Raw genomic sequence first — 21,970 nt, 5'->3', positions numbered from 1 at the left:
AAGCAAAAAAAGAAAGACTATTACCAAGGATACCGATGAGGAGGTGCAGAGGGTGAGGAAGGGGTGCAGAGCTTCCATGCCCTCCCCTGCTGCACCCCCTCCAGGAACAGCTGTCCAGAAGTTCTCACTACCATGTTCTCTTGGGCCTTTTTGGGACACTTCACTGGATAGGTGTGATTGAAGTGTGGACACCCGTGTGGAGAAATGTGATTAGACACAGAGGGGATGATCTAATGCTAACAGACGAGTGGGGAAAGCCAGCCAGACCCATCCTTTCAGGTTCTTCTTGGCCTCTCTGTGCAGGCTTCCTTCCTCCTGGGGATGGGGCAGGACCCCTTCTGAAACGGGGGTCTTGCGACCCACAATCAGATAATGGACGTCAGAGAATTTCTTTATGGAAAGGTAGGGGAAGGTGAGAGCATATTCTTAGTTTCTATGGCCTGTCCTGGGGAGAGAAAGGAGCAGGCAAAAGGAGGGCAGGGGATGGGCGCGGTTGCTCATGTCTGTAATCCCAGCACTTTGGGAGGCCGAGGTGGGTGGATCACTTGAGGGCAGGAGATCGAGACCATCCTGGCCAACATGGTGAAACCCCATCTCTACTACAAATGCAAAAATTAGCTGGGCATGGTGGTGCACGCCTGTAGTCCCAGCTACTCAGGATGCTGAGGCAGGCCAATCGCTTGAACCTGGGAGGTGGAAGTTGCAGTGAGCCGAGATCACTCCACTGCACTCCAGCCTGGCAACAGAGCGAGACTGTGTCTAAAAAACAAAAACAAAAACAAAACCACCACAACAACAACAAAAAAGGAGGGCAGGATAAAGCTCAGACTGAGAGATTCTGTTTTCTGAGGCCTAAAGAGCCCCTACATTCTAACACAGGACTATCTTTCACCTTCATCACTCTGATACTGTTCCAAAGCTGCTTTGGGAACCAGGGACCAGAGTCCACATAATTTAACAGAAGAAATACTTACTGTTTCAGTCACTTAGGAAATAACAAGGGTCCTGGGAGTGATGAGTCATGAACTGTGGATGGAAACTAATGTACATACTTCATAATATCACAGGAGTATACTGGATAAATCATTTGAGTAGAAGCTGGGACATTTGCACGTGTTATTCCCTTTCTGGAACTTTCTCCCACCACATATCTTTGTCTTGTTGATGGCTTTTTGTCCTTTAGGCCTCAACTGTCAACGGGGATGCCTTTTCTGGTCTGGCTACTTCTCTCTACTGTAAACTTTTCTAACCTTGTGTAGTTCTTCTTAGCACTCATTTTATATTTATTTGAGTAATTCTTTATCCTGTGAACTCCAAGAGATAAAGAAGAGTTCCGTTATTTTTTCTGGACATTATTGTATCATCACTGCCTAAAAACAATGCCTGGCATGGTGATAAATATCTGTGATTGATAAATATTTGTTTCATGAAGGAACCTGTGAGTGAATTGAATTTGGTTGGCGACAGGAAGGCCAGTACAAAGATTTCTGCCCGCAGCCTCAAGTCCAAACGCTGAAGGGGCCGGGTAGCTAAGGTAAACGGGTGAAGCAGACTGTGAGGAGCTTGAGTTGCTCTGGGCAACCAGATAGAATGTTCTGGACAGGTGCTTGCTCCGTGGATGTTCTCTTGTTCCTTCCGTGGAGGCAGATTCTTCTCACTCAGGGATGTAGGCTTGAACTATGGTAAATATCAAGGACTCCCCGGGAAGACAGGACTTATGGAGTAGAGAAGACTGAGGAAACTTACACTACTCTTCATTGAAGTCTTTCTAGAATCCACAGCAATGGTGACTGAAAGAGGAAATCACGAGGTAAAGTTAGCCTGCAGTGGGTTGAGGACTGAGTGGGAAGTGAGAAGGGAAAGCCAGTGAAGGGAGGCTCCTCCCTTGAGAATTTTGTCCAAAAAAAAAAGAAAAAAAAAGGCAAAAAAAGAGACCGGAGGAGAAACAGGGTCAGAGAAGAATTCCAGAAAGATACAAGGGAGGGGAGGGACTTTCTCTGCCAATAAGGACCCCTTCTTCTGAGAAACTGGGCGAAGGTCCCTAGTTTCTGAGGTGAAAATAGCAAACGGACAATGAGACCTTGTCGCGAGGCAGGAGGAGGTCCCAGGCTCAGTGAGGGGAGTGCGTGTGGGGTTGGGGTTTTGCTTTGGGGAAGCTGTGCGTGGATGTAGTCCTAAATGCATCTCCATTTCTACTTTTTATCACAGATTTTATTAACAGGTGCTGAAGAAATAGTATTGGAAAGATGGAGGCAAAGCTTCCCTTGCTTTTTGCTTCTGACTTGAAGAGTCACTAGAAGTCTCAGGCACTTCGGAAATTTTGAGTGGGAAGAGGCATTATGGCAGGGAGGACCTTGCGGACCCATGGAAATCAAGAAAGCATTGATTTTCTGTGCAGAATCCTGCATTGCCTAAAACCCTGAGGCCTATCTCCCAGAGCTTCGGTAGCTGTTCAGTCAGACAACTGTGTCTGAATTGATTCTGAAAATAATAGACCAGCCATAAAGCAGCATAGAATATTATGAAACTACTCCAGAAGTTCAGTAATATCTTTGGGACCTGCTCATAGCCCAAGTTTGTGAATACTTTTGTAGTTAAAAAAATATTTTTACTTTACCAGGCCATTGCAATTCTTTTCCATCAGTGAATTTCACTCTACAGTCTTTTCAGAGCATCTCATAATCAGTCAACAAATCTATTTCAAATGTGTTTGTTACTAAGCAACGGTTGCTAAGAGCTTCTGTAATTAAGATGAAAGTTCCAAGGTAACAATGCCCAAACACAGCACCATTTTCACCATTTTCTGATAATGCAGGAGGAGTAGGATGGCTACAAGTGAAAGAAGAATCTACTCTATGGAAAGCATGGCACCTGAAATTTCTGAAGATATTGGCTGTCTGTCTTCTAGCTTATATGAGAGAGAGTGTTTGTGTTTTACTAATCAGCCAGTCATTTTTTTCTTGTGTGGCTGAAATGTACATTCCAGACATGAACAGGTAGAGTATATATTGGAGGCAGGTTTATACTGCATGGCTATGCTAAGACAGGGCCACGTGGTGATGTAAATGATGCTGCCTGACACGTGCAGCTATAAGAGGGGTGAACGGAGTACGCTCTGCATGAAATAAACTTCCTTTGCAGTTATCACTGACCTAGATTAAGCAGCAACGCAGGCCTGTTCTGTACTTTGTGTAACAATGCAGTTTCTTTTTCTTTTGGAGATTTGTAAAGGAAGACTCAGATGAATTTTTCCCTATTCATGGTGCCTGGCTCATAGCGGGTGCTTAACGAATGCTCCTCTTTGCCTTCCCACTCCATTTTGTTCCAGGGGCGAGGAGGGGGTTAGGGTTTCCATGGCGACCTGTTGTTGAATGACCTCCTTTCAGACCTGTTGTTAGATGCCCAATGGGCCCGAGCTGCGGTCCAGAGAGCCGAGCCTCACCTAATGGAGGGCTTTGCTGGTAAAAGAAGATTCAGTCAGTCCAAATCAGCAAGCAATTACTGAGTCACTCTCCAGCTGCCGGAACCCTTGGCATTTCCCTACAGGGATTATCTGCAGGTTAGCCTTGTTGCAGGCAGAATGGATGTCAGGTAGATCTGGTTCTGTTTTGGTTCCATATGTTTGGGATGTTTGGCAGGTCATACCTCCTTGGACTTTAATTTCCTCATCCTTACAGAGTGCACAATAACAGCCACTTGGCTCATATTGTAGGGTTGGCGTAAGAATGAGAGGAGATAGATTATGTAAAGTGCTATGTAAAGGTGTATACATATTCATTTATTCAACAGATATTTACCAAGTGGTTCCTAAGTGTCAGGCACTATTCTAGTTTCATAATATAGTTCATGTCAGAACAAATCAATAGATCTATTTAATCCTTTTTAATGGCATTTTAATATCCTATAATATAGATGTTCCATCATTTATTTAACCATTCCCCAATTTATGGACATTTAAACAAATAGTGCTGCATTGAACATGTTTATACATATAACTTTGGCATATGTGAGAATATTTCTCTAGGGGAGTACTGAAAGAGATTTTGTGAAGCCAGAAGTCTTATATATTTCATGTTTTGTCGGCTACTATCAAACACACCAAAGGGCAATAGCAACCTACCGTCCCAGACAACATGTAAGAGAATGCCCATCTTTCCCTATCTGGCGAATCTAATTTTCCAATTTTACCAGTTTGCTGGATGAAAAGTAATATCTAATGGTTGTGTTATTTTTGGTTTCTTGTTCTATCCACAAGCATCTTCTATTTTTTTTTTTTTACCATTTTACTTCTTCTGTGGGTAGCCTTTTATCCACCCCTTTTGTGTGCTTGGAGAGACTTTTTTTTTTTAAATTTGAAGGGGCTGTTTGTATACTTGAACATGTTTAATACTTTTTCATTTCATTTTATGTACTTTTTCATTGAGAGGAGAGAGCCCATGTTAACCACTATTTTACAGAGGCGATGAGAGACATATGAAGTGAATAGCTAGTTACAGTCACTTGGCCGTATATGATGGGGCCTGGGTTGGAACCTGGCTCTTCCTATTCCAATCTGCCTTTTTTTTTCTTTTCTTTTTTCTTTTGAGACAGGGTCTCACTCTGTCTCCCAGGCTGGAGTGCAGTGGCATGATCTCGGCTCATTGCAACCTCCAACTCCCCGGGTTCAAGTGATTCTCCTGTCTCAGCCTCCCAAGTAGCTGGGATTACAGGCACCTGCCACCACACCTGGCTTATTTTTGTATTTTTAGTCCAGATGAGGTTTTGCCAGGTTGGTGTGGCTGGTCTCGAACTCCTGACTTCGGGTGATCCACCCGCCTCAGCCTCCCAAAGTGCTGGGATTACAGGCGTGAGCCACAGTGCCCGGCCCCAATCTAGTTTTATTTGAGCAAGAAAGGGTTATTTGGGAGGCTCAGCTGGCCAGGGAGGGTGGGTTACCTTGCAGGGCAATTTGGATGATTGAATGCAGTACCAGGGAAGCCACTGGGTTAAGGAAGCAGAATGATGCCCAGCACAGGTTTCTTCTAGTACCAGCCGCCATCCAGCCCCATCTGCAGGTGTCACCTAATCCTGGGAAAAAGTGAAGGTAACTGAGGGCCTGAGGGCCTGAGGGCCATGACTGTGTCTTTGTTCCTGAGGAGTTGGCTACAAAGACAAAGGAGGAGGAGAGTGATAGCCCCTTGGCGGTGCCACCTTTCTGCCCTACAAGGGCACAAACAGTACTGTAGTTGCCTCGCATTACAGAGACCAGAGAACATGACTATTCTCAATAATCACAAGAGACTTGAAACAAAAATCCTCTCCTTGTTGGAGTTTTCAGTGGTATCTTATTTGAATAATCATCACTTCTTTTTTGTGATTGAATAATTACCATTCTCCTTTCCCATGTAAAAGAGTAAACTTGATATAAAGTTTTTCTGGAATGGTCTTATTTTAAGATTTTTTTTTTTTTTTTTCTTATCCTGATCTGGCTTGTGATGTTTTTTGATGGGACTAAGTCCTGGAATAGAAAGTCTAGATGTATTTATTTGTTTGTAAAGGCTGGAAGGAATCTTCAGAGCTCTCTGGGTCAAGTCACTTATTGAACACGTAGGGAATCTAAGATCTGGGGAAGTGGGGTGGTTTGCCAAGGCACTCAGTTATTCCAGATCGAAGACTAGAATTTGGGGTCCTCTTCAACTGTTTTAGGACTTCCGATTGGGCCATTTTATATCTTTTTGACATTTGTCTATGTTCTCCTTCCTCTTACCTTAGGATTCTTACCTGGAAGATGAGACTGGTTGTACTTACTGCATTGAATTGTTGTGCTAAGTAGTTGATAAAGCTCTTTTCACGTTTGAATTTTTTTTTTTTTTTTTTTTTTGAAATGGAGTTTTGCTGTTTTCACCCAGCTGGAGTGCAATGGTGCTATCTCAGCTCACCGCAACCTCCACCTCCTGGGTTCAAGCGATTCTCCTGTCTCAGCCTCCCAAGTAGCTGGGATTACAGGTACCCACCACCATGCCCAGCTAATTTTTGTGTTTTTAGGAGAGACAGGGTTTCACCATGTTGGCCAGGCTGATCTTGAATCCCTGACTTCAAGTGATCCGCCCACCTCAGCCTCCTAAAGAGCTGGGATTACAGGTGTGAGCCACTGTGCCTGGCCTCACGTTTGAATTTTAACCTCCCTTTGAACATGTTTATGAAAACCCCTTTTTTTCCACATTCACATTATGCATATAACATGTGCTTCGTTGACCCTTGTTGAATTAATAAAAGAATAATTGTTATGTATTTCTATACTTTAATCACACACACACACACCCCCCCCACACACTTAAGTCTCAAATTCACCACTGTATAGCCACCCCAAGGGTATACAGCCCAGCCATCCCCAGCCTTTTTGGCACCAGGGACAGGTTTTGTGGTTTCCACAGATGTTGGGGCTCTGGGGCAGGAGGATGGTTTCAGGATGAGAGCAGGAGGATGGTTTCACGATGAAACTGTCTCACCTCAGATCATCAGGCGTTGATTAGATTCTCATAAGGAGCACAACTGGGATCCCTTGCATGTGTAGTTCATAGCAGGGGCCATGCTCCTGTGAGACTCTAATGCCACCGCTGATCTGGCAGAAGGCAGTAGCAGTAATGCTCACCATACTGTCTGCCACCCTGGGGGTGGAGGCCCCTGATATAGTCTATCTCCTGTTTTCAGGTATAGAGTATTTGAAATATTAAAAGTAAATCCTTTTCCCATGATTTTAAATACAGAAGAGGATCCCACAATTTCCCTTAGATGCTCATTTTGATTTTTCAGAACTGACGCTGTTGGAAAACTTGTCTGCTTTAGTCTGTTTCACAGGTGGCTGTTGACTCCTGTGCTCGCTTGTTTTGCCCGAGTATTCTCTTATACACCCTGAATGGGTAGTTGGGCCATGGACTGAGTGGTAAGGCGATCTGGAACTTCTGGAGTGGTGTCCCGTGGTGCTGTCAGAGTAAGCCAAGCTGGAGTCTGCGTGGCTGCAGTACATAGGTGACTCAGGCTATGCCAGTAGACAGGCCTGGTGCAACCCAGGGTGAAGTCATAAATATTTCTAGGCTATTTGGTTGGTCTGTCTTGTCATGGTCTCTGAGAAAGGCTGGCATGTTTTAAGTCAGATGTCTGTGTATTAGGAATACCACCAAGAGTGAATGCTTAGGAATGGTGGGTTATATTACCAAGGAGAGTGGTAAGAGAATTATTGTTCCTACAAGTTTCACCACTGAATGAGGTCTTTTGTCCTTTTACAGAGAGTGATTCAAAACCCTTTAATCCTGGCCAGGCTGGAGTTGATGTTTGGATACCGGGGGCAGGGCCTGTCTTCTACCTAGAAGTATATGGTATTATGTCAAGAGGAAGATTTTCTAGAACAGGAGTTCTGCTGAAGGTGTGGGAGGTGGAGCGGCAGATTAATCCTGGACCTCAGGCACCCTACGGGTAGAACCTTAGGACATGGATTTGCTGTGAACATCTCACATGCTTTGTATCAGAGCTTCATCCAAAGGGATATCATCAATTTTGGGTTCAAGGTAGAGGAAAGATTAACATACTTCAGATAACACACTCTGAGATTTTCTGACTTTTATTCATTTTATTCAATCTTGTTCTAGTCTCTTAGATTTACTTTTTCAGCTTTTAAAAGTTTTTTTTGTGTTTCTCTGTCATGGGTGATTTTTGATGTTCACGGGTGGCGTTAAGAAAACAGCAACAACACTTTTACTTTAAATATTAGTTTTTCATTCTTTCAACTTTTATTTTGATGTAATACTAGACAAACAGAAAAGTTGCAAGAATATCATGAAAAATTCTTGTGTACTTTTTTCCAGATTCTCCAAATGGTCACATTTTGATACATTTGTTTTATCCTTTTTCTTTATATGCTATTTTTTTTCTCCTGAGACCATTGAGGTAAGTGCAGATAAGATGTCTCGTTGCCCCTAAATAATGCACTGTGTATTTCCTAAAAACGAAGGCATTCCCTTACATAAATACCATATAACTTTCAAAACTGGGAAATTAACATTGATACTGTCGTATTATCTAATCTACAGACCTCGTTCAGATTTCACTAAATGAAACAATAATGCCATCTTTTAGCAAAATAAAATCCAAGATCATGCAGTTTATTGTGTTGTCATGTCCCTTTGGTGTCTTTAGTTTGGGACGTTTCTTTCTTTTCTTTCATACAGTGAGATTTTTGAAGAGCATAGACCAGGGTTTTTTTTTTGTTGTTGTTGAATGCCTCTTGTTTTGCATTTATTTGATGTCTCCTCATGATTAGATTCAGGCTTTGCATTATTGATAAGACTAAAATTGATACTAGTTTTTAAAAAAATTTGACTTTAAGTTCTGGGATCCATGTGCAGAACGTGCAGGTTTGTTACAATAAAGGTATACATATGCCATGGTGGTTTGCTGGCACCTATAACCCGGCCATCTTAGTTTTAAGGCCCGCGCATTCAGGAATTTGTACTTAAATGCTTCTCCCCTCCCTTGGCCCCCACCCCCGACAGGCCCATGTGTGATGTTCCCCTCTCTGTGTTCATGTGTTCTCACTGGTAATTTGTATTAGTTTTAAATGGATATTAGTTTTTAATTAGTATTGATTTATTCAAGTTGAAAACTATATTTTTTCATTGTATGATTTTATTTTACTGTAAATGTCTTGTTATTCTATATATAAATCTAGCAAGTAGAGTATGAAATAAGAACAAATCATTTATGGGTGTTTGCTTTAAATGATGCTTGATAAACTCAGGCTGGACAGACTAAATTCCCATTAATCCATTCAGTTTGTAACTTAATTACATCTTCTTAAACATTTAAGATTGTATTTGTAAATAAATATATCTAATCTTTCTTTTATCACTTTAAATGCCTCATAAAGCAAACCTGAAGACCTTAGCAAACACTTTCCTAAGTACTTGAATAATTCTTGCAAATTAAAAATTAAACTTATAAATGCGGTAGATTCCTCATTCTTCCAGACATTCTAATATTGTTTGAAAACACTCATATTTTCACTGCTTACTCAATCACATCTAAAATCACTTCAAATCTGGCACATTTTCAAAGATGTCAGATTCTCAAACATTCCATATACCTTATTTATTATTATTATTTTACATTTTTTTGAGACAGAGTCTTGCTCTGTCTACCATCTGAAATGTAGTGGAGCAATCTTAGCTCACTGCAGCCTCCACCTCCCGGGTTCCAGTGATTCTCGTGCCTCAGCCTCCAGAGTAGCTGGGATTACAGGCCTGACTAATTTTTGTATTTTTTTTTTTTTTTTTTTTTTTTTTTTTTAGTAGAGACAGGGTTTCAACATGTTGGCCAGGCTGGTCTCGAACTCCTGGCCTCAAGAGATCTGCTTGCCTCAGCCTCCCAAAGTGCTGGGATTACAGGCATGAGCCACTGGTACCCGGCCACATTCCATACACTTTAATCCCTAATTTACAAAGATTATTCTGAGCGTCACACAAAGTTATTAATACTATGGCTTCAGCATTTCTATATTTAATTCCATACCTTCCCAAGGTTGCCAAGACAAATGTGCACTGTGGAAAGCAGGTCTATTATGGGAGTTGGATTGAGGTTACCACGCTAATAGGTGCGACATGTGCTAATATGTTCCTCTTACACAATTGTTTATCTGGCAGAGATTTGGGGTTGAGGAACCATATGTCCCTGTTCTTTTTGCACTACAGATAAATTCATTTCATCATTTCTATGACAACATGAGGCTAAGCCTCATATAATTGCTATGACAACAGATAGCGGTCCACACCCTTCAGATGTAATGGATTTTCAACTTTGGTCTCCTGGGTTGATATCCTTTCCTCCGATTTGGGTGGATGCAGGGCATCCTCATCCAAATTGCAAAGGATTTCCCCTCCTGCTTGATTACGTTCTGCATTTCTTTAGCTCTTGGCAGCATTATGTCGTCATTTTATTCTGTCTGATTGGATTTTACATTTTCTTTCAAAACCTTTGGCCACAACTCCAAAGCTTCATGCTAATGAAAATGCCCTTCTCTAATTTCTTCATGTTACTTTGAATTATAGGTTTTAGAGCTTGACTTAGATTCCCAGAAAAAGTTCCACTAGTGCTATGTAACATGATTATAAAAAATTCCTAGGCCAGCCATGACTCTTAACATCTGAGAGCTCTGTGTACATATTGTAACTAGAGATGACTGAGTGTGCTCTTTTAAATTTTGTTGTTGAATTGCTTTCAAACAGATTTGAGAGCTAAATTACAAATGAACAAATACAATCAAAGTAGGAATAGATCACGTATAAGAACATCATGAAGTCATGGATAGTGGCTATTATTTATTACGATGTGCTATTTACTCTTGGTAATTTAATTTAATTTTGCTTACTTAGAGTGTCTGGAATAACAGTAATCACTTTCCATTTTCTTAGCAGATATTCTGTCCATTAATCTTTTTTTTTTTAATAGTTTAGTTTGGTGTCGTTACTAAAAGTACATGTTTTGGAATCAGCTGCACTTGGGTTGAAATTGCAGTTTTGCAGTTTTTTTTGCTGTGTGACTCTGGGCAAGTTACCAAACCTCTCGGAGCCTCCTGTGGGTAACCTTGCAGGGTTGTCATGAGGATTAGGCTGATTTTGGAACACATAACATAGCACCTGGAGTATAGTTTTTTATAATGTTTATTATTCACACTTCCCATTTTTGTTGTGTTTCTGTCCTCATCCATTGATTCTGGTCTGCCTCACCTCTCCCAATGACATTTTATTGAGCCCTGACCCCTCTTTTGGTTTCTCTAATAGCTGTATATTGCCTATATTCAATATATATTTCTTCTACCTTATAATCACGGTAGAGGCATAGTGGACAGTCCATTTATTATAAAGATTTCTTCTCTGTGTCTCCTGGGAGAGCCCCTCAGTTGTACCTTCTTGGCTTCTTTGTGTTGAGCTTGGTGGGAATCCATAAGCCATCATTCCTCTCCACCTTAGAGGCCATTCCTTGGATGCATCTGTTTCTCCTTGATCTTGGACACTTCCAGCAGAACATGCACACATTTTGCAGTGTTTACGGTGAGTTGCATCAGTGCTGTCCATTGTCCCAATACTAAAGACTGTTTTGGTTTCTACTGTTTTCGGAAGCCAGATTCATGCTCCCTCCTACCTTGTTCTTTAGGGTTATAGACATCATTACCCTCTAGGAGGAGGACTTGGCAAGGAGGAGCTGACCACTGACCATTGGAAATCGCGACACCCACCATCCACAGCATGCTGGGCTCCTCTCCACTTCCAGTTCCTTCCTTTCTTTTTTCCTTTCCCTTCCTTTCCCTTCTCTTTCCTTTCTTTTTTTTCAGGGTCTTGCTCTGTCACCCAGGCTGGAGTGCAGTGGTGTGATCATAGCTCACTGCAGCTTCAACCTCCCAGTCTCCCGGGCTCAAGTGATCCTTCTACCTCTGCCTCCCGAGAAGCTGAGATCACAAGCACACACCATAATGCTCAGCTGGTTTAGTTTTTTTATTTGTAGAGATGGCAGAGGTGTCTCGCTATGTTGCCCAGGCTGGTCTCAAACTCCTGGCCTGAAGCAATCCTTCTGCTTCAGCCTCCCAAAGTGCTGGGATTATAGGCATAACTGGCTCACTTCCAGTTTCACTAAGCTTAGGTTGTGCCACCTATCAGGAGTGGTCAAGGAGGTAGTAACCTCAGTGACCATGACCTTGAGTGGATTTTAAAGACAGAAAACCTAATGGGGCAGCAGTAGCCATGGTGTTCTTAGACACTGAGCAGGAGCAAACTGGAATAATTCTATAGATTTCTACTTGCCCAGGGCAAAGCCAGATTGGTCCTGACTGATATTTTTCTCAGTTTTCAGAATTATAGATAAACACCAAGGCTATATGAACAGTTAACAAGGAAGACTAACCATGCAAGAATAACTATGGCTAACTGAATGCAGCAGTTGTTTGGATGGATATTTGTTATATACGGACTCTTATAATGACAGTTACTATTAAGTACCAGATGCCAGATACTTTGAAAAAATTTATTTCTTTGGATTTTAACAACCCTTTGAGATAAATGTTATAATTATCTCCACTTTCACAAGTAAAAGGTTAAATTCATTGCCCAGAGTCACATGGCCGGTAAGTGATAGAGTCAGGACTAAGACCTATATCTACATAAGATCAAAGATCATGCTTTAATCACTTCCTGTAGACAAATGGCATAAGGAATTTTCTAACAACTAACTTAGTGAGATTTTTCCTTGCCAAATTAAGAAAATGTTATGCCAGTCAGGGAAGTCACCAGAAAGCACTGATTTAAAGAAGAACCTATCAACTCCAAAAATATTGTCTCTAGATGTCCATTAATTCTACCAATCCATGACTCACTGGGGACAATAAGCAACTCCTCCATCCAGAGATGAGTAAGAAGTTTTATCAGTCGTTCTGCTCTAGATATGAATTAATTTACCCAGATTGCTTTCCTAACAGCAGGCTGCAATGTACTGCGTGAATAAAAGATTTGCTGTTCGGGAAGGAGAAAGTGGAGGTGGTTTTGGAACATGGAGACCCTTTACAGTAGGGTAGGCTTTGGCGACCTTTGTCCAGCCATAGGGTAGAAAGTAAAGAGGAAGGTGAGAGGGAACTTGGAAGGCTGAAATAGGACAGGGATACAGAAGGAGCGGTGGGGAAGATCCAAAGACAAGTTCACCTCTCTCCTGCTTTTGCTGACTCTGAGGATTCTTGGTGGTGGGTGATGAGGGTGAAGGTTTGAAATAAGAAGTAATAAAGGCTGGGCATGGTGGCCCATGCCTGTTATCTCAGCACTTTGGGAGGCTGAGGTGAGAGGATCGCTTGAATCCAGAAGTTTGAGGCTGCAGTGAGCTGTGATGTTGCCACTGCACTCCAGGCTGGGCAAGAGAGTGAAACCCTGTGTTTAAACTACAACAAAAAAGTAGTAAGGAGAGCAGTCCTTGGATTTCAACAGTCGCCAGTCGTATTTGGGGCTTTCTTAAAAATGGAGATTTTGGAAATGTATTACTAGAGAATTGGATCCAGCAAGTGTGGAGTGGACCAAGGAACTTGGATTGTACCAGTCTCACTGGGTGATCTTAATGCAGATGCCTTGAGGACCAAACTTGTGGCAAGTTTGAGTTAGAGTGTCTTCCACTGGGCTGGTAGGCAAGTCTACACCCAACCCAGAATGTGATCCTGTGGCTTCTGTGAGGCTGGGGACTCCCTGGTTGAACAGCTCAAGGTGTTTAAATTGAAGAAGGGCTTCCTGCCTTTAAGAAATGTGTTTAATCAATCCAGGCAAAGCTTTTCAAGGCCCAGAAAGTTCTGCCTCAGGGATAGGCTGCCTTTTTCTTCCTTGCCTCTTAGCTAATTTCTGGCTCCATCTCTCATCCTGGCCAGGTTTGAGGAGGAAGAACTGGGTTTCCAGCTTCAGGGAGCCAAGAAAAGAGGGGGTGACCGCTGAAAATAGGACCTTCAGTGCTGAGGCCGGGACAGTCCCGGACACACTGGGATGGTGAGTCCCCTCCTTGGGCAGAAGCCCATGTGGTGTAGACCCCTCACCAATTCTACTCCGCTACAAAAAGACTGTGCCATGATGTCTCAGGTCAGGGGAATCACTCACTGAGTATATTTGGTGCACGCATAGGAGCTGTTTCTCTTTTCTTTAGCGGAAAAGCTCTTTTCAGTTTAGTTTCTTTGACTTGTTTCCTGTGGTTGCAGGAGGCTGATTGTTGGTAGCCTTACCTGGCCTGAGAAGTAATTTCTCAGTGCTTCCTTTTTGTCAAATATTATAATGTCAAGAATCATTGCCAGATTTTTTTTTTTTTTTTAATCTCCACTGAGGCTGTAACTAGGATGTGAGTTCACTGAGACTAGAGAAATTAGATCTTCAAACAGCCCTTTGGAGGATACGAATGGGGAAGTACCACACAAAGGAGTTAAGGGAGGACGGGCTGTCCTGTCGGCATTGGCCCTGTGGCCTCGCCCCACCCAGTGGCTTTACTATTAGCCTAGAGAGATTGTACTATATTCTTATTGAATTCAGTTTGGAAGAGGAAAATGTGTTTTCTTGAATGAGGAATGTCCCCAAGGTGGAGTTCAGGCTGTTTTCCTCTCAGCTTGAGCTCTGGGATGAAATAGGGCCTGTTACAGACAAAGCTCTGTTTGAACTAAAATGACTCACAAGAGGTGTCCAGAGGAAATGAAAGAGTGTACTGGAACCTGGACAAATGTTGCCCTTGATGGAGGGTGGAGTGGGTGAATAATCAAGCTGAATAATCCCATTTCTAGTTTTTAAAAAAGGTATATTAACTGTGTGTGATGTGTGTACCTAGACCACAAACAGATTTTGAGAGGAATTCATAAGAGAAATTCTGAAAACGATTTTAAGCATGGCAGCATTGTAGAATAGCATACCTTCCAGGTGAAAGAGAACAATGTTCCTATGGATGAATGAATCCTGATGTTTGTCAGAACTCAGTAATCACCCAAGACATGAATTAATCCCAGAAGGTTTCCCCATCTAATTATATTGTGCATATGCTAATACTAAAAGTAATTTGCAATTGCTAAACACACACTAATTGATGGGACAGTTGTGAGAGTAGGAAGGAAAATGTTCCAGAAGCTTTCTAACTGGATGGATATCACTTTTGAATGGAAACTTGTCCAAATCTGGATAATTTGGGATCGACTGTGTAAAAGGTAGTCCTTGGAAGAAGACTTAAAGTTGCTTATAATGTGGGTTTACATGGATAGAATAGTGTCTTCTAAAATTTAGGAAACATATGCAGAAAATTCTGAAAACAAATGAGACTAAGAATTAATCCTGCCCTCTGTCTTTAGCATTACAAAGGGGTTTTAACACTGTTGCTAAATGACCTGGAAACAAAAATACTATAGAAAATAAGAATATATATAAAGAAGCTTTGAGTCTAGGAGAGTAGGATATGACTTAATTCAACTGAAGTCTTATTTTCTTGCAGGATGGAAAATTAATTTGACACCTGCTTAGATTTTTTTTTTTTTTGAGATGGAGTCTCGCTCTGTTGCCCAGGCTCTGGAGTGCAATGGCATGAGCTCGGCTCACTGCAACCTCCGTCTCCTGGGTTCAAGTGATTCTCCTGCTTCAGCCTTCTGAGTAGCTGGGACTACAGGCACGTGCTGCCATGCTTGGCTAATTTTTATATTTTTAGTAGAGATGAGATTTCATCACGTGGGCAGGCTGACCTTGAACTCCTGACTTCCGGTGATCCACCTGCCTCAGCCTCCCAAAGTGCTGAGATTACAGGCGTAAACCACTGTGCCCAGACCTTTTTAGAATTTGCCTTTGGTAAATGTGTAGGTCTGTGGCAAACAAAACAGAGATTGACTTATACACAGGACAAAGATGACCATCAGCGTCAAGTGGTGCCCAAGCTCCTTAAGGTTCTCGGATTTGAGGCAGCCACTTGGGAGAATCAGTGATGTCATCATGACAACCACATCACCCAACCAAACGCTACTCTGCTATTATGTTGAGACATAGGTTTCCTTGGAACCTATTCCCTTAGGATTAATATGATGGGATCTTTCCTGATAATAACAGCTAGTAGGTACTGAGTGTTCACAATGTGCCATATGCTGTTTTGAGTGCTTTGCCTATATTCATTCACATAATCCTTCTAACTCTATGCAGATTCCCTATGTTTTCTCTTCTTATTTTAGGATGGGGAGGATCTGATACACAGAAAAGAGAATAACTTGACTCAAAGGCACACAGCCTGTAGAATTAAGATGGAATCTGGCTTTGGGACTTGCTTTTCATCAGCCCTTGTGTACTGCTCCCCAGTGATTGGGGATCATAGAGAAATTGTAACAGGTCACATTTCTCCCACAGTGAGGAGCCTCCTCCACTGAGCCTGGCCTCCCAGGACACAGTACTTTTTCCCTTTTGTGATTTAACCAGTAATTTCATTAGGTTAAAAACATCATCTGCTTTTCTTACCTTGAAACCATGACTTCTACTGAGGTAAATGGTGTGAGGGCTGTGGGTTCAAAATCAAACTGAAAGTGTCACAAAAGAAAGCTGGTAAAAGTAAAATTGGACTCCCACCTCACACACATACAAAATTAACTCAAAATGGGCTAAAGACTTAAATGTGAAAGCTAAAAGTATAACACTTTTAGAAGAAAACAGAGTAAATCTTTATGACTTTGGATTAGGCAGTGGTTTTATATATAATGCCAAAAAACACATGCAACAAAAGAAAATACAAATTAGACTTCATCAACATTTAAAAACACCTGTCCTTCAAGGACACGCTCAAGAAAGTGTAAAGACTACTCCTAGAATGTAAGAAAATAGTTGCAGATCATTCTTCTGATAAAGAACTAGTACCCAGAATATATAAAGAATGGTTACAACTCAATTATTAAAAGACAAGTAACCCAATTAAAAATAGGCAACAGATTTGAATAGACATTTCTCCCAAGAAGATGCATGGTCAATAAACACATAAAAGAAGGCCTGGTATCGTTACTCTTAAGGGAAATGCAAATCAAAACCACAATGAGACACTTCATACGTCCTAGAATGGATATTGTGAAAAAGGTGGACAATAACAGATGTTGGTGAGAATGTGGAGAAATTGGAACCCTCATACATTGCAGGTGGGAATGTAAAATGGTGCAGCTACTTTAGAAAATAGCCTAGCATTTCTTCAAAATTTAAATGAAGAATTACCATATGATCCAGTAATTCTACTTCTTGGTATATATCCAAGAGAATTGAAAACATATGTCCATACAAAACATTGTACATGAATGTTCATAGAAGCATTATGCCTAACAGCTAAAAAGTGGAAACAACCCAAATGTCCACTAATTGGTGAGTAGATAAACAAAGGGTGGTACATCTACATAATGGAACACCATTCACCCCCTCACCCCTGAAAAGGAGTGAAGCACTCATCATACTGTTAATATAACATGATGAATCCTGAAAACATTAAGCTAGATAAATCAGGCACTAAAGGCCACATATGATATGATTCCATTTATATGAAATGTGCAGGACAGGCAAATCCATAGAAACAGGAAGTAGATTAGCAGTTACCAGAGGTTCTTAGGGAATAGGGATAATGGGGAGTGATTGCTAATGAGTACTGAGTTTCTTTTTGGGGTGATGAAAACGTTCTAGATTTATATAATGGTTATTATTGCATAACTTTGAGAATATACTAAAACTGACTGAATTAAACATTTTAAAAAGATAAATTTTATGGTATTACGATTACATGTCAATGCAAATATACGCATACATATACAAAAATAAAAAAGAAAGCTGTATCTGCCCTTTTGCAGAAAGTAGGAAGCAAAGTTAGCATTGACCATTCAAAAAATACAACAGCAGGAAATTTTTACCAATTTCACTTTGGGCACCCAAGGGCACTGGGACCCAGCTGCTTGCCAAACGAACTTCATTTTCTTATGTTTTTCTTCTTATTCCTTTTCCCAAACTTTGTGGTTGGAGGAAATAACTAGTTCAGTGGGGAGAAAAAAGATGCTGCTTCTGTTTCAATCTTGAAGCAGTGTTCCATGTCATGACCTGTCACACACACCAGAGGTTCTACATGGATTCCAAAACAGTAACATATGGAAATGTTGTCTCTTTCCACATTGCTTTTATTGGTTTTCTGCTGTCCTGCGCTTTTCTCCAGCTGGGTTGTTTTTTGCTTTGGTTTTGTTACTTCTGTTTGTTTGTTTATTTGTACAGAGAAAATTATCACAGTGAGCAGAGTACAGGCCTACTGAGACTCAGCTGTGGAGTATACAACATGGTCATTATTTCAGTCTGGTTTTGGCATTAGGGCAATGAGGGTGTCATAAGAATGAGTTAGGAAGCATTCCCTCTGCTTTTATTCTCTGAAAGAGATTGTAGAGAACTGGTATAATTTCTTCCTTACATGTCTGGTAGACTTCACTAGTGAACTAATCTAGGCCTTGTGCTTTCTGTTTTCAAAGATTGTTAATGATTGATCCAATTTCTTGAACAGATATGGGCCTCTTCAGATTGTCTATTTCCTCTTGTGTGAGTTTTGGCAGATTGTGTCTTGCAAAGAATTGGTCCATTTCAAATTGGTTAATAAATGTGTGAGCATAGGGTTGTTCATAGTATTCTTTTATTATCCTTTTAATATCTATGGCATCTGTAATGATGGCCCCTCTTTCATTTACGATGTTAGTAATCTGTGTCCTCTCTTTTTCTTAGCCTGGCTAGAGGCTTATTGATTTTATTAATCTTTTCAAAGGACCAGTTTTGGTTTCATTGACTTTCTTTTCTCTGTGGAGTCCCCACTTTTCAATTTTATTGTTTTCTGCCATAGTTTTATTATTTCTTTTGTCTGCTTACTTTGTATTTAATTGGCTCTTCTTTTTCCAGTTTCCTAAAGTGGAAAGTTAGATTATTAATTTTCAGTCTTTTTTCTTTTACAATATGTGCATTCAATGTTATAAATTTCCTTCAGATCACTGATTTTGTGGCATCCCACAATTTTTGACAAGTTGTATTTTCATTTTCATTCAGTTCAAAATATTTTATAATTTATCTTGAGATTCATTCTTTGAACCATGTGTTATTTAGAAGTGTGTTATTTAATTCTCCATATATTTCAGGATTTTCCCATCTTTTTGTTATTGACTTCTAGTTTAATTTCATTGTGATCAGAGAGAAGACATTGTATGATTTCTATTCTTTTAAATTTGTTAAGGTGTGTTTAATGTGGTCTGTCTTGGTGAATGTTTCATGTAAGTTTGAAAAGAGTATGTATTCTGCTGTTGTTGGGTAAAGTAGTCTATACATGTCAATGATATGCTGTTGATTGATGCTAGTGTTGAATTCAACTATGTCCTTACTGATTTTCTGTCTGCTGGATCTGTCCGGTACTGATAGAGGGGTGTTGAAATTTCCAACTGTAAGAGTAAACTCATCTGTTTCTACTTGCAGTTTTATCAGTTTTTGCTTTGCGTAATGTGATGCTCTGTTTTTAGGTGCATACATGTTAAAGATGGTTATATTATCTAGAGAATTGACCCCTTTATTATTATATAATGGCTTTCTTTGTCCCAGATGACTTTCCCTGTTTTGAAGTCTACCCTGTTTTGAAATTAACATAGCTACTCCTGTTTTCCTTTGGTTAGTGTTATCATGGTATCTTTTTCTCCATTCATTTACTTTAAAATTATATATGACTTTCTATTTAAAATTGATTTCTTGTAGACAAAATACAGTTAGGTCATATTTTTTTGATCCATTCTGAAAATTTCTGTCTTTCAGTTGGTGCATTTAGATCACTGATGTTCAAAGTGATTATTGATATAATTGGGTATCTGCCATATTTATTACTATTTTAAAGTTTTTGTCCTTGTTCTTTCGTTTCTCTGTGTTACACTCTTTCTAATTTTTGTGGTTTTAATTGAGCATTTTATATGATTCCATTTTCTCTCCTTTCTTAGCATCTCTGTTACACTGTTTTTTAAAGTTTTCTTTTTTAGTAGTTGCCCTGAGGTTTGCAATATACAGGTAATCCAAGTCCTCTTTCAAATAGCACTATGCTACTTCATGGGTAGTATAAGTACCTCATAATAAAGTAATTCTAATTCTTCTAATTCCTCCCTCTCATTCCTTTTTGTCATCCATTTCACTTATACAAAAGCATATATGAGTGTGTAACATAGATACCTATATACACATATATACATACATAAAATATCTGTATATAAGAATATGTAACTGAATACATTGTTTTTATTATTATTTTGAACAAACTTCTGTAAGGTCAATTAAGAATAAGAAGCCAGGCATGGTGGCACATACCTGTAGTCCTAGCTACTCAAGAGGCTAATGTGGTAGGATGACTTGAGCCCAGGAGTTTGATGCCAGAGCCTGGGCAATATGCTAGACCCCATTTCTTAAAAAAAAATAAGAAAAGAAAAGAAAAAAGTTAAAAAAATTTAAATTTTACCTCTACTTACACCTTTTTTTAATGTACTTTCTTTATGTAGATCCAAGTTCCTGACCTTCATCATTTTCTCTCTTTGAAGAGCTTCTTTTAACATTTCTTCCAAGGCAGGTGTATTGGCAACAAATTCCTTCAATTTTTGTTTGTCTGAGAAAGTTGCTATTTCTCCTTCACTTTTGAAGGATAACTTAGCAGGGTACAGAATTCTAGAGTGGCAGCTTCCAAACTGCTTACATGTGGAACCACACACTGAAAGTTGCGCACCTGTCATTGTTTCTGAAACTTTGTTGTTTCTACTTAATATGCATGTGGCTTATATGATATTCAGCTCTTAGACCACTGACAGCTTAAAACCCTGTGTGTCCTTCTTTCATGCTGTTCATTGAAGATGGAGATTCAAGTGAGAGAAGTGAGAGTTTGAGGACCATCTTTTCTGTTGTTTTTTTTCAATGTTATATTTTTATGCTTTGAGTATGTTTTCACTTTTGTCACACTTTTTCTTTTTTTTTTTTTTTTTGAGACGGAGTCTCGCTCTGTCGCCCAGGCTGGAGATCTTGCAGTGGCCGGATCTCAGCTCACTGCAAGCTCCGCCTCCTGGGTTTACGCCATTCTCTCGCCTCAGCCTCCCCAGTAGCTGGGACTACAGGCGCCCGCCACCTCGCCCAGCTAATCTTTTTGTATTTTTTTAGTAGAGACGGGGTTTCACCGTGTTAGCCAGGATGGTCTCGATCTCCTGACCTCGTGATCCGCCCGTCTCTGCCTCCCAAAGTGCTGGGATTACAGGCTTGAGCCACCGCGCCTGGCCTTGTCACACTTTTTAAAAAAGTGTTTTAACAATTATGGGATAAGTTGAGAGTTAAGATTTGGAAGAGGTGTTGATGATGTTCTCTTGTTCTTCCTTTTTTTGCTTTTGTTCTCTCGCCCTCTCCATTCTGAACTTTCTTTTCTAGACACCCATTTCTTTTTCTTAATTTTTTTTTTTTTATTTTTGAGACAGAGTCTCGCTCTGTCGCCCAGGCTGGAGTGCAGTGGCCGGATCTCAGCTCACTGCAAGCTCCGCCTCCCGGGTTTACGCCATTCTCCTGCCTCAGCCTCCCGAGTAGCTGGGACTACAAGCGCCCGCCACCTCGCCCGGCTAGTTTTTTGTATTTTTTAGTAGAGACGGGGTTTCACCGTGTTAGCCAGGATGGTCTTGATCTCCTGACCTTGTGATCCACCCGTCTCTGCCTCCCAAAGTGCTGGGATTACAGGCTTGAGCCACCGCGCCCGGCCCCATTTCTTTTATATCTTTAGTAATTAAGGACCCTTACTGTGGATTTTTTTCAGCTCTGTATGTTTACGGATTCTTAGTTGTCCTGTGTGTTATCTCTAGGCTAAATTTAATCTGATACAGTAATCAAAGTTATGTGGCTCAGTGTATCATTCCTTCCATATCACATGTGTAAAGTGTACATGAGAATTTGAAACGCTCTTGGGTGTGTGTGTGTGATATTTTTTGTCTAGGGAGACTTTTCTTATTTATATGGAGATTAACTCACCCAATGCACAAAACCCCACTGTAACTAATGTAATCTATAAGATTATTACATAATCCTATTTATATGTTTTTGTTGTTTCAAGAGGAAGAAAATGTCTATGGTCTTCAAACATACATGGTGTCTTACTAATGCAGGGAAGAGGGAACACAAATGACGGCTGGTGTTGCTCTTTTTTAAGAATTAAAAAAATTTACTATTTGTGTTTCCTTTAAATTTGGTTATAATTAAATGAGTGTGTGCTGGGTACCATAAGAGCAGATTCTAGTCCCAACCGAGTCATTAACTTCCTTTTTACAAAAATATAGATGCCAAAATATTTTAGTATGCATTCCTAACAAATAAGTATTTAGTTGTATGTATAAATACCTATAACACAAATATTGCAAAATATATATATATATATATAT

General features: G+C 40.4%; 2 protein-coding genes across 2 annotated transcripts in view; both read left to right on the top strand.

Moving 5' to 3' along the window:
* Positions 1–21,970, top strand: part of LOC108527766 (LIM zinc-binding domain-containing Nebulette-like) — a 216,049-nt gene that overhangs the window by 24,896 nt on the left and 169,183 nt on the right. The window lies entirely within an intron of this gene.
* LOC108527767 (putative uncharacterized protein C10orf113) overlaps positions 1,009–21,970 on the top strand; it is a 23,035-nt gene continuing 2,073 nt past the window's right edge. The window contains 3 exon segments of the mRNA XM_017869229.1: positions 1,009–1,810; positions 2,209–2,897; positions 2,899–2,996. Of these exon segments, the coding sequence (XP_017724718.1) occupies positions 2,826–2,897; positions 2,899–2,996 (170 nt within the window). The 5' untranslated portion in view covers positions 1,009–1,810; positions 2,209–2,825.

The sequence above is a fragment of the Rhinopithecus bieti genome, unplaced genomic scaffold (genome assembly GCF_001698545.2).
Source record: "Rhinopithecus bieti isolate Rb0 unplaced genomic scaffold, ASM169854v2 scaffold_3043, whole genome shotgun sequence".
NCBI classification, from domain to species: domain Eukaryota; kingdom Metazoa; phylum Chordata; class Mammalia; order Primates; family Cercopithecidae; genus Rhinopithecus; species Rhinopithecus bieti.
This window is presented reverse-complemented; position numbering and strand designations above follow the sequence as displayed.